This window comes from Macaca mulatta, chromosome 11 (genome assembly GCF_049350105.2).
Source record: "Macaca mulatta isolate MMU2019108-1 chromosome 11, T2T-MMU8v2.0, whole genome shotgun sequence".
Classification (NCBI taxonomy): Eukaryota; Metazoa; Chordata; class Mammalia; order Primates; family Cercopithecidae; genus Macaca; species Macaca mulatta.
The window spans coordinates 96,695,642-96,709,588 of record NC_133416.1 but is presented as its reverse complement, the minus strand read 5'-3'; the positions used below and the strand labels follow the sequence as shown (position 1 = coordinate 96,709,588).

The following is a 13,947-nucleotide window of genomic DNA, read 5'->3' as shown; positions in this document are numbered from 1 at the left end:
AGTGGCATGATCTTGGCTCACTGCAACCTCTGCTTCCCAGGTTGAAGTGATTCTTATGCCTCAGCCTCCCGAGTAGCTGGGATTACAGGTGTGCACCACCACACCGGCTAATTTTTGTATTTTTAGTAGAGACTTTTGCCATGTTGGCCAGGCTGGTCTCGAACTCCTGGCCTCAGGTGATCCGTCCACCTTGGCCTCCCAAAGTGCCGGGATTACAGGCTTGAGCCACCACAACCAGCCTTACATTTCTTTTGTTAAATTTTTTCATAAATATTTTTATGCTATTTCATTGTAAATGGAATTATTTTCTTAATTTTATTTTTGGATTGTTCATTACTATATGGAGCACTTTTGGTTTTTCTATTGTGGTAACATATATATAATGTCAAATTTATCATTTTAACCATTCTGAAGTATATAATTCACTGGCATTAAGTATATTCACAGTATTCAGTGTTTTGTAACCATCATCACTATCTATTTCCAGAATTTTTTCATCATTCCAAGTAGAAACTCTGTACTCCTTGAGCAATAACTCCTTATTACCCCTACCTCCAGCCCCTGGTAACCTCTACTGTACTTTCTGTCTCTCAGAATTTACTTATTCTAGGCACCTCATATAAGTGCAGTCACACAATGTTTGTCCTTTTGTGTCTGGCTCATTTTACTTAGCATGTTTTCAAGATGTATCCGTGTTATAGCATATATCAAAATTCCATTCCTTTTTATGACTGAATTATATTTCATTGTATGTTTATACCACATTTTGTGTATACATTCATTTATCAATAGATACTTGAGTTGTTTCTAGCTTTTGGCTATTGTGAATAATGTTGCTATGAACATTGCTGTACAAGTATAAGTGTCCAGTTGAGTCCCTGCTTTCAGAGTTCTGCTGGATGTATACTTAGGAGGAGAATTGCTGGATCATATGATAATTTTTTGTTTAATTTTGGGGGTAACTAAGAGGCAAACTATTTTCCACAGCAGCTGAACCATTTTACATTCCTACTAGCAATGGACAAGTGTTTCAGTTTCTCCACATTCTCACCAACACTTGTTATTTTCCTTTTTTTTGATAATAGTCATCCTAGTAGATGTGAATGTTGTTTTTAAACTGAGAATTAAACTGCATCTAACAATCTTTGTAATAGTAGATCCCTCAGATCAGTGTATAGAAAGTGTGTTTCATTGAAAAGAAAGTCAAGGAAAATTGTGAATTTTCTCTATTCAGCTTTGTTTCCTTAGTAAAATAATTATAATAATTCCTTATTTAATTATAGTAATTTCCATAGTTTATTATAGTTGAGGGTAAATCTTCAATGTAAGGCTGGGCTTTTTAGAAGAGGAATATTTTAAACTTTATATCTATCATTTTAAAGTTTGGAAAATATAATTCTTCCTGTATTTTTTGTGACATTAAAGACAACAGAAACCAGTGGTAGAACTCTGCCAGACAAGGGTGAAGAGGCCTGTGGATATTTCTTGAACCCTTCCTTGTTGTCACCAGAATGTTCACCAACAACCACGAAAAAGAAAACAGAAGACATGAGTGACCTCCCCTGCGAAAGTCAAAGGAGCATACCTCTCGCTGTGACTGATGCTTTAGAGCATATTATGGAACAACTCAATGTTTTGACACAGGTGGGCATGGCACAGGTTGCATGCATTGCACTTGGGGGTAAGATACACAAAACAATTCTGGATACAGCAAGTTGCAGAACTAGCAGAGCAGGGGAAATTTTTCTGTACTAGCAAAGCAAACTCAAGGTGGCGATGCCCTGAACAAGATTTTATGGAAATGAACTCAGAGCCTATGCATTTGTGTGTGCACCTGCACACACACACACACACACTTTAAGCCATTCCTAAGAAAAAATTTAGAGCCATAAGAAAAATATATTGGGAGTAACCATTTCTGGTTAGTATGAAATATTGCCAATGTTTGTAGATTTTAACTCTGAAAATATTCTCACTGTCCAGTATATAACTTCTCTTATCCCAAAGCCTCTTACATTGATGCAGTGATCTTCCAGGTGTGATGGTTTTGCATTCCCATGTTAGAATATTACCCAGTTTTTGGAGGCCAGTTTACCTTTGCAAAGAAAAATACAGTGGATCTTAAATAATATACCAAAATTCTTGGTTACAAGGTATAGACATAATTTAAGGGAAATGGTATGTTGAAATGGATACACCAAAGGTTTCTCTTCCAGCTCTGTTGATTCATTGTTCCCTTTGAATAAGTCTTCTCTTGTTCCTCTTTGATATGTAGAATGAGAATACTAGATACTAATATTTGTTGGAGTGGACAGTAGCAAGTTATATAAAAAGATGGTAAAATATGAACTACAGAGATGTCAATTACTTGTCCAGAAAAAAAATATTTCAAATAGAAATAACTTTTGCATAGAAATCACCCAATTGGTTCTCAACCCTGACTGTCGGCTATAATCATTAGGGCAGCTAAAAAACGTACATATACCTGGTTTTCACCTCCAGAGAGTCCATTTCCATTGGTCTGGGATAAGGCCCTAGCATCAGTCTTTTAAGAACTCCCATATGATTCTGTTTTACAGCCAGTGTTGAAAACCACTAATTTAAGTGAATATTTTTATCCTGTAGATATCACCTCAGGGCCTTTGGAGGCATCTGACAGATTGTGAGAAAGAGCCATGTGAGAACTTGGAGTCATCATATGACTTGCTCAAAGAAAATCATGTTAAAAATCACTTCGTTTCATTTTGTAATATTGTATTATACGTGACTTTCTCTTTATTTATCAGGCATCTCTTTTCCTTAAAGGCCATTGCCCTCTTCACTTCATGTCAAATTTAGTTGTAGTTGGTTTGTTTCCCATATTGCCATAACTTCCTCACCTAAACTGTTAACCTTTCGACATTCAGTCCTCATTAGGGTCTCTCCCGAGTGAATCTTTCCATTCCCTGTTCTTTCAGTTTCATGACCTATTCTCCTCCTTTTTACCGGATTCAAAGCTAAGTAAATCACTTTAAGCTTTATTGAATTTCTGTATGATTTTTAATTCTTAGGGAATGGATTCATTTTACATATTAAAAAGGTTAGAAGCAGGCACAACACACTTGCAAAAGGGGAGCAGTGACTCTGTGGGCAAGCAGCAAGTAAAATAAATACATTCTGATTTACTTTAATTACAGGTGACTTAACAACACCTAACTAAGTTGGAGGGTGTTTATTGTTAATGAACTATAATTAGAAATACATTGAAATGAAATTATGTTTTAAATGGTAGACAGATGGAGTTAACCCCTTTTAAAGGTGTTAATAATGTATAAATAACTTTTAGCATTTGGAACTGTGATAAAGTGTCTAAAGGGCTGAGCACAATGGCTCACACCTATAATCTCAGCACTTTGAGCCTCTGAGGCAGAAGGATTGCTTGAGCCCAGGAGTTCAAGACCAACCTGGGCAACGTAGTGAGACCCCATTTCTTCTTTTATTTTTTTATTATATAGAGACAGGGTCTCGCTATGTTGGCTAGGCTAGTCTCAAACTCCTGGGCTCAAGCGACTCGCCCAGCTCAGCCTCCCAAAGTGCTAAGACCTCATTTCTACAACAACAGCAACAACAAAATTAATTAGCCAAGCAGGGTGGCACGCACCTATGGTCACATCTACCCAGGAGACTGACGTGGGAAGATCGCTTGAACCCACAAGGCAGAGGTTGCAGGGAGCTAAGATCAAGCCATTAACACTCCAGACGAAGACCCTGTCTCAAAAAAAAAGTGTCTAATAAAATGCTTGGCACATAGTAAGCACTCAATAAATGGTAGAATGTATTCACAGCTCGCTATTATTTTTAATTAGTAATGATCTATAGATTGTAAAAAACATGAAAAGGCAAAAGCTATTAAATAATATCTTTAAAAATTGGTTACATTCAAAAGACGATAGGGATTCGATTTTTTTATCTTAAAACTGGTTGACTAAATACCAAGCAAGTGTCATGTGTTTCCTACATGAACTCTACCATTAGGTAAGCAAGTAGTAGATGAGGAAAATGTCTCTTATTTATTAGTTATCCCAACTAACAAAATGTTTTAATGATAGAATTAGAATATCATCATTTGCAATCTCCAGGAATTAATAGATGTAGACATTGAGTCACTATGACATTCATGAGAAATGACCAAAAATTATTAATCTGCCTTCTAATCAGAGAACAGGCCAACACCTGTAGTCTTTCCAAGGCATCTAACCTGATCAAGCCTTTGGATCCAACAGCCAACTTAGAGAATATACAGAAGATGGAAGAACAGGCTGAGCTGCACCCTGAATGTGCAGTTTCAGAGCTTGTCAAATGGCCTGAGCTTATCAACAGACGAATTGTAAAGAAAAGAGAGGGAGAGGGTGGGCACCTGTAAATTAAGAGAGACTTTAAGTGACACATTAATTCTTGAAATGGGAAAGAAAATTATAGTGTCTAGGGATGTGCACCTGAGAAATAAAACCATAAAGAAAGCAATCATTTTAAAGGTCAGGATAGTGGCTGTTACAGAGGGCGGGCAAGGAGGTCACGTGGTAGGCACATGAAAGGCTCCTCTGGGGTGGCTGGCGGAGTCTAGTTCTTGCTATGGGTGATGGTTTTGAGGATGTATTTCTTATAAGAATCCATTAAATAACACATGTACCTTGTGTGGGTTCCTGAATAATCTATTTTATAATAAGAAGTTTAAAAAAAAAAAAAGATACAAAGGAATGAAGACAGAGTAGCCAATATAACAAAAAATTAGATTTCCCAAGTTTAACATATGTATAAAACATATTTTAACATTTTATATATATACATATGTGTGTTTGTATATGTATTCTGGATGTGTTCTAACTCCTTTAGCTAATAAGTGAGTACAGGATTATTCAAACCATGTGTGTCCAGTACTAGCATAAACATTTTACATGCATTATTTTATTCAATCCTCCTAACAACTCCACGAGGAAATATTAGCATCTTCTGTGTGAGGGCACTGGAGGCGATTGTTACGATATTTTCAAAGCAATCTAGCCATCCATCTGCGGTGCTCTAGGTATGGTTTGCCATGGATTGGATGATGACAGAATGAGTAGTGATGACATTTCAGTGGCATCTGGCTGGCATGTGGAATTTGGCACCCGCTCCCCTTCTCCACTAAGTGTGTAGCTTATGGCACCACTTAGAACACTGTGTGGCTTCTTCCCTGGTTTTGATGCTTTGGAAGATCAGGCATAAGAGGTCTGATCTTTTGCTGCTTTTTTTCTCAAACACATCAGTTTGGGTTTTTTTTTTTTCTTTTCTTTTCTTTTCTCCAACTGTTTGATAATGCCTTGCCCTGTGGTTGGGCCCAGAAGCAAAGCAAGTTCTGGGGCTCATTTTTGAGTCAACTTCTTAGTACAAAGGTGGGCATCCCAGTTCTAAAAAGGATTTCCTATGCAGAGATTGTCATTGTCATCCTCACCTTCCTATGCAGAGATTGTCTTTGTCATCCTCACCACCAGAGGACCAGGCATTGATTATTTTGTCCTCCTTTTTGCAGACTGTTTCAATCTTGGAGCAGCGACTGACTTTGACAGAGGATAAGCTGAAAGACTGCCTTGAAAATCAGCAAAAGCTTTTCAGTGCTGTCCAACAGAAAAGCTGAATAAAAAATTCATTTTCATTTGTTGGGCAGAGGCACAATAAATGAATAAATGTACATACACTCAGGAAGGTAGTACAAGATACTCCACGCAACATGACCATGTGCTATTTATCATGGCATTTCTTAAAAGGGTGAGCAACAGAACAAAAGGCAGAAAAGGCATATCTAAGGACTAATGTAAACACACAAATCAATGTGAAGGACTAATTTAAATTACTATCATTTATGATTGCAGTAATAAAGTGATAAGCATTCAAGCGACTCTGTATTTTCCCCATATTATTTTAAATGTCCATTTTCATTTCTAGGCCAAATCCTGCCAGGAAAGTAACCAAATCTCTGGATATCACTGTTAAGTCATTTCAGATTGACCATATTCAGACAGTCATGGGGTGAAATAATTCACTTACCTCCAAAATAGCATCCTACATGCAAATAATGAATTATTGATCTGACTTGTTATGTTTCTTTCTGTTCAAAATAAAAATTATCCTTTCTTACTAATGCCTTGAAAGGATGAACGAATAAAACTTCCCAGACCACAGAATTTCCACAGCAAGAATACACTTATTTTAATTAACACTAGCACAGATATGGCATGGGGCAGTGGGTTTTTTATTTAATTTATGGTGTACTTTGTTTATCCACTGGCCAACCTGAAGGAAATGAAACTCACCTGTCTATCACAGATGAATGTGCTGAATTATTTGGGTTGTATCTGATCATGGTTCACAAAAATTATGTTAGTGTGTTTTCAGTATGCTGAAAAGTCAGAGTGATGCAACAGCGATATTTAAAAATATACACACACGTATGTACACATGCTTCAGAAATATTGTTGCTTAGGATGATTTGAGCAGCTAAATAGTAAGTACTTTTTAAAATTTTTGCATCATCGTCTTCCTGTTTAATGAATTGTGATTTAAAACAAAATGAAAATGAGCCAGGTAGTCTAAAAGATCCTGGTGACAAATTAAGAATTTTGTTTTATTTTTAACCAAATTGAGATTAAATTGAAGAAAAGCAAGCAAATTAATTTCAGCTTCATTATCAACCTATATCAAGAACAAAAATGGGAGAAGGTGTCCACATTTATGGTGCGTATAGGTAACATGGGGGAAAATGCTATTCTGTGTTTTGGAAAAGAAGAAATAGTGCCATCCTATTTATTTCTATATTTAGAAATTTTTCTCAAAGAAATTTCAATTGTATCTATGAGGTGGGTTTCTAAGTATCTTATTGTGTGTTATAAGTGCCTTTTTATATCATACTAAGTGTGAGCTTCTGGACATTTTCAAGAGCTTACAAAAGCTATGTGGCATTGTATTTTTATAACCTCATTGAGAAGACTAAGAAATGAAATTTCCTATCAATTTTGTTCACTTTGTCATGCTTGAAACAATAAAGACATTTTTGCTTTAAAAGAAAAAGTTGTTCCTTTTCTTTTTAAATGATTAAAACTCAGAAGTACTAAACATCTTATCATCCAGCTCACTCAGTCTTTAATATGTGAGAATCTTCTGGAGAACTTGTCAAAACAGTTTCCTGGGCCCTATCTCCAGAGCTGACTCCATGCGTCAGGTGGGGCCCAATCATTTGCATCTCTAACAATCTCATAGGTGATGCTGATGCTTGTGGCCTGAGGTCCACACTTTAGAAACCACCTGTAGCCACTTCTTACAACCTGATGTTGCCAGACACTTTTTACAGTCATCACAGAACTTTATAAGTGATATAAAAATAGTGATGATATAAATGCAGATGCCTTGAAACTTTTTCAACAGACTCAATTTTCTAACTCCCCTCTTTACTTATCTGGTTGGTTAGTTAGTTAGTTAGTTATTTTTAGCATTTGAGGAATCTCCTTTATCTTCATCAGATTCCAGCCCCTCCCTTGCCTAACTTGAATATCCGGCTGCCTGATCAGCGTCTCCACTTGGAACTCTAATCGGCATCTCTAAATAGGTCCAAAACCGATTCTTCTGCCCTCTACCTCTAACTCCCCACCCCAACCAGTGTCACTAGCAGTTTCTTTCCTGGACTTGCATGTGGCAATAAAATGACAACTTTCCTTCCTATTGCTCAAGCTGAAGACGTGGAATCCTCTTTGATTCTTTCCTTTCACACCCCACAGTTCATTCCTTCAGGACATTTTAATGTAGAAAACACCTGATCACTTCTTACACCTTCATCTCCCACCACAATCCAAGCCACTAATCTCTTGGCTGGAAGACTACAAGTTGCCTCCTATATTACTCCCTTTGTGTTGCTATAAAGGAATACCCGAGGCTGGATAATTTATAATGAAAAGAGGTGTATTTGGCTCATAGTTCTGCACGCTGCACAAGGAGCATAGTGCAGATGCTTCTAGGGAGAGCTTCAAGCTGCTTTCACTCATGGTGGAAAGTGAGGGAGAGCCAGCAGTGCATGGTGACAGAGGAGGAAGGAAAAGGGAGAGTGGTGCCAGGTTCTTTTTAACAATCAGTTCTCGCAGGGACTAAGACTGAGAACTCGCTCTCTACTTCGAGGAGGGCACCAAGCCATTCATGAGGGATCCACCCGCATGACCCAAACAACTCCCCTTAAGCCCCACCTCCAACAGTGGGGATCAGATCTCAACATGAGACTTGGTGGGGCCAAACCAACCATATCCAAACCATAGCACCTCCTGACTGGTCTCCCTGATGTCACCCTTGCACAGCAGACCACGGTGGTTCTTGAAAAGCCTGAGTCAAAGCACATGGCTCTTCAGCACAGAACACTTCAGGGCTTCCCATCTCAGAGTAAAAAGCCTAAGATGCAACCTCTCCTCCTTAAACTTCCCTTTCCTTCTCCTTGAATAATCCTCACTCACCGCCCTCTGGCCATAGTGGCCTCTATGCAACCCTTTGAAGAAGCAAAGTGTTCCCACCTGAGGGCATCTGTACATTTCCTCTGCCTAGAACTTTCTGCCCTCAGGCATCAATGAGGGCATTCAACCTTTGCTCACCTGGTACCTGTTCAGAGGTGCCCTCCCTGACTGCCCGAGTGACCCTCCATTCACTCCCTGAGCCTTCACCAGGCTTCATTTTCTCCAGTGCACTTATTACCATCCGACACATACATCAGTTCACACATGTCTTCCCCTGGTAAGCAACTCCTCCTGTCAGTCATTGATGGATCTTAGAGCTGAGAATGGTTTCCAGTTTGTAGTAGGCACACAGCGTATATTGTGTGAATATAGGACAACAAGAAGTTGCAGATTGTTTTCCTCCTCCACCCCTGAAGTGGCTTCTCAGCTATGATTAATTCCTGAGCAGAATGCCTCAGCAGCCCAGTTCAAGAAACTAAATTTGATGTGAGTGGCTGAGCAGGAGTGAGTCCTCAGGATATCTGTGATGGGGAAAAACACCAAAGGAGCCGTATTAAACTTCAGCCACATCATCTGATACTATCACTTCCTTTCTAGTGGGTAGGCTCAACCAAATGGAATATAATAGGGTTTCTCAATATCTGTCTTCCTAGCTTCTATAGATAGGATTATTTTCTTGCACATAAATATTTCTCTTGGACTTACACAAGTTGTTAAAGTAGATGTTAAAGGTTTTACAGGCTTTTTTTTTTTTTAAAGATAACTTCTCATTTGCTTGATGTATCTATTAAGCAGAGGCACATTAAAATTTTTTGAAGTTTATTTGAGCAACAGTGACTCATGAATCAGTCAGTGCCAAACTGCAAGCCGTTCTGGCTCCCCTGGAGTGCAAGGGGAAAACTTTTATAAGGTGTTTGAGGAAGCAAGACAGAAAATATTTGGATTGGTTAAAGTGGAACAGCAGCCTTAAAGTCTCTAGTTGGAGATTAGTTGGTGGATTCTGATTTGTTAAATGTGGTCTTCCCAGGATGTGACCACTTACTCTGAGTTAGGTTTCAGTTTGTTTACCTAGGAACTCTGGGTCCTAGAGCTGCCTCAGTGTAATGGGCTCCCAATTAATTATTTTAACAAACCAAAGGTTAGTTTGTATCTCATTTACAAATAGATTATTTCTTATTTTGATCTTGAACATTAGTTTCTTTAAATAGTACAGAAGAAAAGAGGAAGTTCAGTTAGTGAACTTTAGTGGAATATGTGAAAATAACTTCAGGGAAGATTTTGTTTATTCAATAATTATAGAGTATACTTAAAAACTATGTGGAAAGAAGGTAAATTGATAGACTTTACCTTTCTAATGATATATGATTATTTAGTTGATAGGACCTCTGAGTTTTACTAAGGCTTTGGAATTTTAATACAAACTTGTGCTACTCGTTTCTTCCAGAGACAGAGCAAGCCACTTGCCTGTGGGATGAACACAAATACAGCTGCTGTTTTTAAAAAATAATTTTTATATACCTGCTGACATTTAAAAGTTGGAGATTTTATATTAACTAAATTAGGTCTCTGGCTTGTCTTAGGAAATCAGAAGATCTGCAACTATTGGGCCTGTGTTCCTCCATGGCAGCAATGAACTAGGGCAGGGTGGAGCAGACATACCCTACTCCATATTGCCTCCATCCCCCTCCACTGCTGAGCATTACCTGTCTGGCCTCTGCCTAATTAACACTGTAGATATCTAAGTCTTTCGCATAGTGTTCTAAGACTGCTGTCTTCTGTCCTCAATCTTTACCTTTTCAAGGTTATTTTCCGAGCATGCCTCCTTTTCTACATTCTTTATTCCTTACCGCACAATCATGCATCTTTTCCTCAGCCCTGCTGAACTTTTCATCATTACGGGATGGAGCATGCCGCTCCCTTCCCAATTCCACTTACATTGAGCATGCTTTTTCCCTGTCACCCTACCTAATTCTTCTCTTCCTCGAAAACCCCTACTCATCCTTTAAAAGGCAGCTTGCATATCCCTGCATTATTTTTCTGTTGTGCTTCCTCAGCATTCTGTGCTTGTCTCTGGTACAACAGAGACTGTAATACAGTTGCAGCTCTGCCTCTTCCACTATGACTTAACCTATCCAAAAGGCAGGCGTTGTCATCTCTAGATTCTCCACTTAGCGCATTTTCTGGCTCATAGGAGGAGCTCAACAATTCATTTTTGAATAAATGAGTGTTTTTAATTTTCATTTATTGAAGTGTTTCTTTCTAAAACATTGCTCTATGCTTCACTTAAAGCCAAAAGCAGTTAAAACTAGGGCGGGTGGGCTGGAAGAAATAGGATAGGCAAACATTTAGACACCTGATATTTGGGGCTAAGTGGACACTACTATAACCTGCCATTTGTTAGATAGCTCAGCAGTTATGTAGACAGTCTTATAAGCTAGAAAAACTTGATGCAAATTCTGGCTATGCCATTCTCTGGCAGTGTGACTGTCAGGGAAGGTATTCACAAAGCTTAGTTTCCTTAACTATAAAAGGTAAAAACAATAATGTGAACTGCATTTGTGAAATGATTAGGACAGTAGCTGTCACAGAGTAAGTGATCAATAAATGGTAGCTGTTACTGTTATTAATAAATCATTTTGTTTCTCTGGACTGCATTTCCAAAAGATATGATTTCAACTATAACTACTGAAATCAGATATAGAAACTGTTACTAAGTGGTAGTGAATAAATGTGTGATATTTAATTCAAAGCCAATGTTGCATTTTTAAAAAATTAACAAAAAGAATGATTATATAAAAGAAATTAGCCTTTCATACACAGAAAACCTCAAGGTTCTGGCCAAACACTGGCAATTGAGCGATTCCTGAGGACTTCAGCCTAAGAACACTAACGTCATAATTATCCTAAATAAAAGTGAGGCAAAAACCAGAAGTGGAGGAAGGGCTTGGAATGTGAATCAAGTAAATGTGATTAAGCAAAAGGCTTGCCTGGAACTCAAACTATTTTTGCCTTTTGACCGTTTGGAGAACAGGTATTATCTGCTTACTGCCTTTTCTCTAAAGACAAGATAGTATAGACCCTCACTTAACATTTCATTTATGTGTTGAGCAAACTTGGAGGCTGTTAGTCCCATCTAATTCTATGCATCTAAGAGGAAGATAAACCATCTGTTCCTGGGTAGAAATATTTGGCTGCTGAGAGAGAAAAAAACAGTTATTCTAATATTTGAGGGTTATTGACAAGTATGATCAATCCATGAGCAAATTTGATAATAAAAATAGGTGGGTCTCTAGTACATTTTGAAGTGAAATTATATTATTGATATGCTTCATTTTCCTTCATGGCTTATACAACTCTTTGCCTTAGCAAGTCACGAGGTTTTAGACTTCATGCACCAGAGGATTTATGAATGTACAGTGAATCTAGGAACATAATGTAATTGCCAGGTTGTCCTCCATAAGCCCCAGCTGTGACTCAGCCAGCTAACACAATTGCAGCCTGAGCTTACTAGGAAAACAGGTCAATGGCTTGCCAAGAGGCAGAGGTTAATGGGAAGCACGGGTGGCAGGAGTATATGCACAACTACTTTTTTCTTTGCAAGGTACATTAGTTGCATTTTCTTTGGAGTCAAATCTCAAATGTGTTTCTACTAAAAATAAACATTTGATTTGAGATTCTTCTCATTGCAAAATAGATTTCACAACAAAAGCAATAAGAGAAATAACTTGATCACCTAAAACTTCTAAACTTATAAAGAAAAAATACATGAATAGAAAAAATTGACTGGGCATGGTGGCTAACACCTGTAATCTCAGCACTTTGGGAGGCCAAGGTGGGCAGATCACTTGAGGTCAGGAGTTCAAGACCAGCCTGGCCAACATGTTGAAACCCCATCTCTACTAAAAATACAAAAAAATTAGCCGGGTGTCATGATGAGTGCCTGTAATCCCAGCTACCTGGGAGGCTGACGCAGGAGAATTGTTTGAGCCTGGGAGGCGGAGGTTGCAGTGAGCCAAGATCGTGCCATTGCACTCCAGCCTGGGTGACAAAGAGAGACTCTGTCTGAAAAGAAAAAATAAATAAATAATTGGCAGAAATGCAACACATAATTGGGAATATCAACATTTCAAAAGTAGAATTTAGTTCACATGATACAAAGGTAATAAGGCAGACTTAACATATATGTAACAAACTGCATGGAAGTAAAAAAACAATTCACTTTTTTGACCAAGGGTATCTTAAACAAAGATTGGTCATGTTCTGAACCACGCAACGTAAGTGTTAGTCAAAACTCTATATGCCAAATATACAGAAACTAAATCATAAAAATGGAAATAACAAAATAAAAATGCTCAATCACACAGAAAATATGAAAAAGAAAACTTAAACTTCACTGAACAACGTCTTTGTGAGAGAGGAAACCCCAACATGTAGTAAAGTAAAATACTTTTTAGAATAAAAATAGGCTGGGCATAGTGGCTCACATCTATTATCCCAGCACTTTGGGAGGCTGAGGTCGGAGGATCATGTAAGGCCAGGAGTTGGAGACCAGCCTGGGCAGCATAGTGAGACTCCATCTCCACAAAAGTTTAAAAATTAATTGGGAGTGGTGGTGCATTCCTGTAGTCTTAGCTTCTTGGGAGGCCAAGGCGGGAGGATTGCTTGAGCCCAGGAGTTTGAGTCTGCAGAGAGCTATGATTGCACCACTGCACTCAGCCTGGGTGACACAGTGAGACCCTGTTTCTAAATTTTAAAAAAGGAAGAAAAAAGGCCAGGCATAGTGGCTCCCACCTGTAATCCCAGCACTTTGGGAGGCTGGGGCAGGTGGATCACGTGAGGTAAGGAGTTTGAGACCAGCCTGGCCAACATGGCGAAACCAGGTCTCTACTAAAAATACAAAAATTAGCTGGGAGTAGTGGCGGGCGCCTGTAATCCCAGCTACTGGGGAGGCTGAGGCAGGAAAATTTCTTGAATCCCGGAGGCGGAAGCTGCAGTGAGCCGATACCATGCCACTTGCACTCCAGCCTGGGTGACAAGAGTGAGTGAGACAAAGAAGGCAGGGAGGGAGGGAAGGAAGAAGAAAGGAAGGAAGGGAGGGAGGGAGGGAGGGAGGGAGGGAGGGATCATACTTTTCTCTCCCTCTGATCCTTTCATGAACTCGAAACCAAGACATGGCAGGATGAGAGAGCATCTTTGGATTTTCAAGTATTTATTTCAGAATGCTTTTAATACATTAAAAACCTTTTTTTTTTCTTTTTTTTTGAGATGGAGTCTTACTCTGTTGCCCAGGCTGGAGTGTGACTGGTGCAATCTCAGCTCACTGCAACTTCCACCTCCTGGGTTCAAGCGGATTCTTCTGCCTCAGCCTCCCGAATAGCTGGGATTACAGCTGGGATTACAGTCCCGAAAAACATGCCTGGCTAATTTTTGTGTTTTTAGTAGA

General features: G+C 38.8%; 1 protein-coding gene across 7 annotated transcripts in view; it reads left to right on the top strand.

Moving 5' to 3' along the window:
- Positions 1-7,083, top strand: part of POC1B (POC1 centriolar protein B) — a 102,042-nt gene extending 94,959 nt beyond the window's left edge. For 6 of the 7 annotated variants that reach the window (XM_077952801.1, XM_077952799.1, XM_015152388.3 and 3 more), the window contains 2 exons: positions 1,426-1,644; positions 5,549-7,083. In XM_077952801.1, the coding sequence (XP_077808927.1) occupies positions 1,426-1,644; positions 5,549-5,653 (324 nt within the window). In that variant the 3' untranslated portion in view covers positions 5,654-7,083. 7 annotated transcript variants of the gene reach the window in all.
- Positions 7,084-13,947: the final 6,864 nt, after the last annotated feature.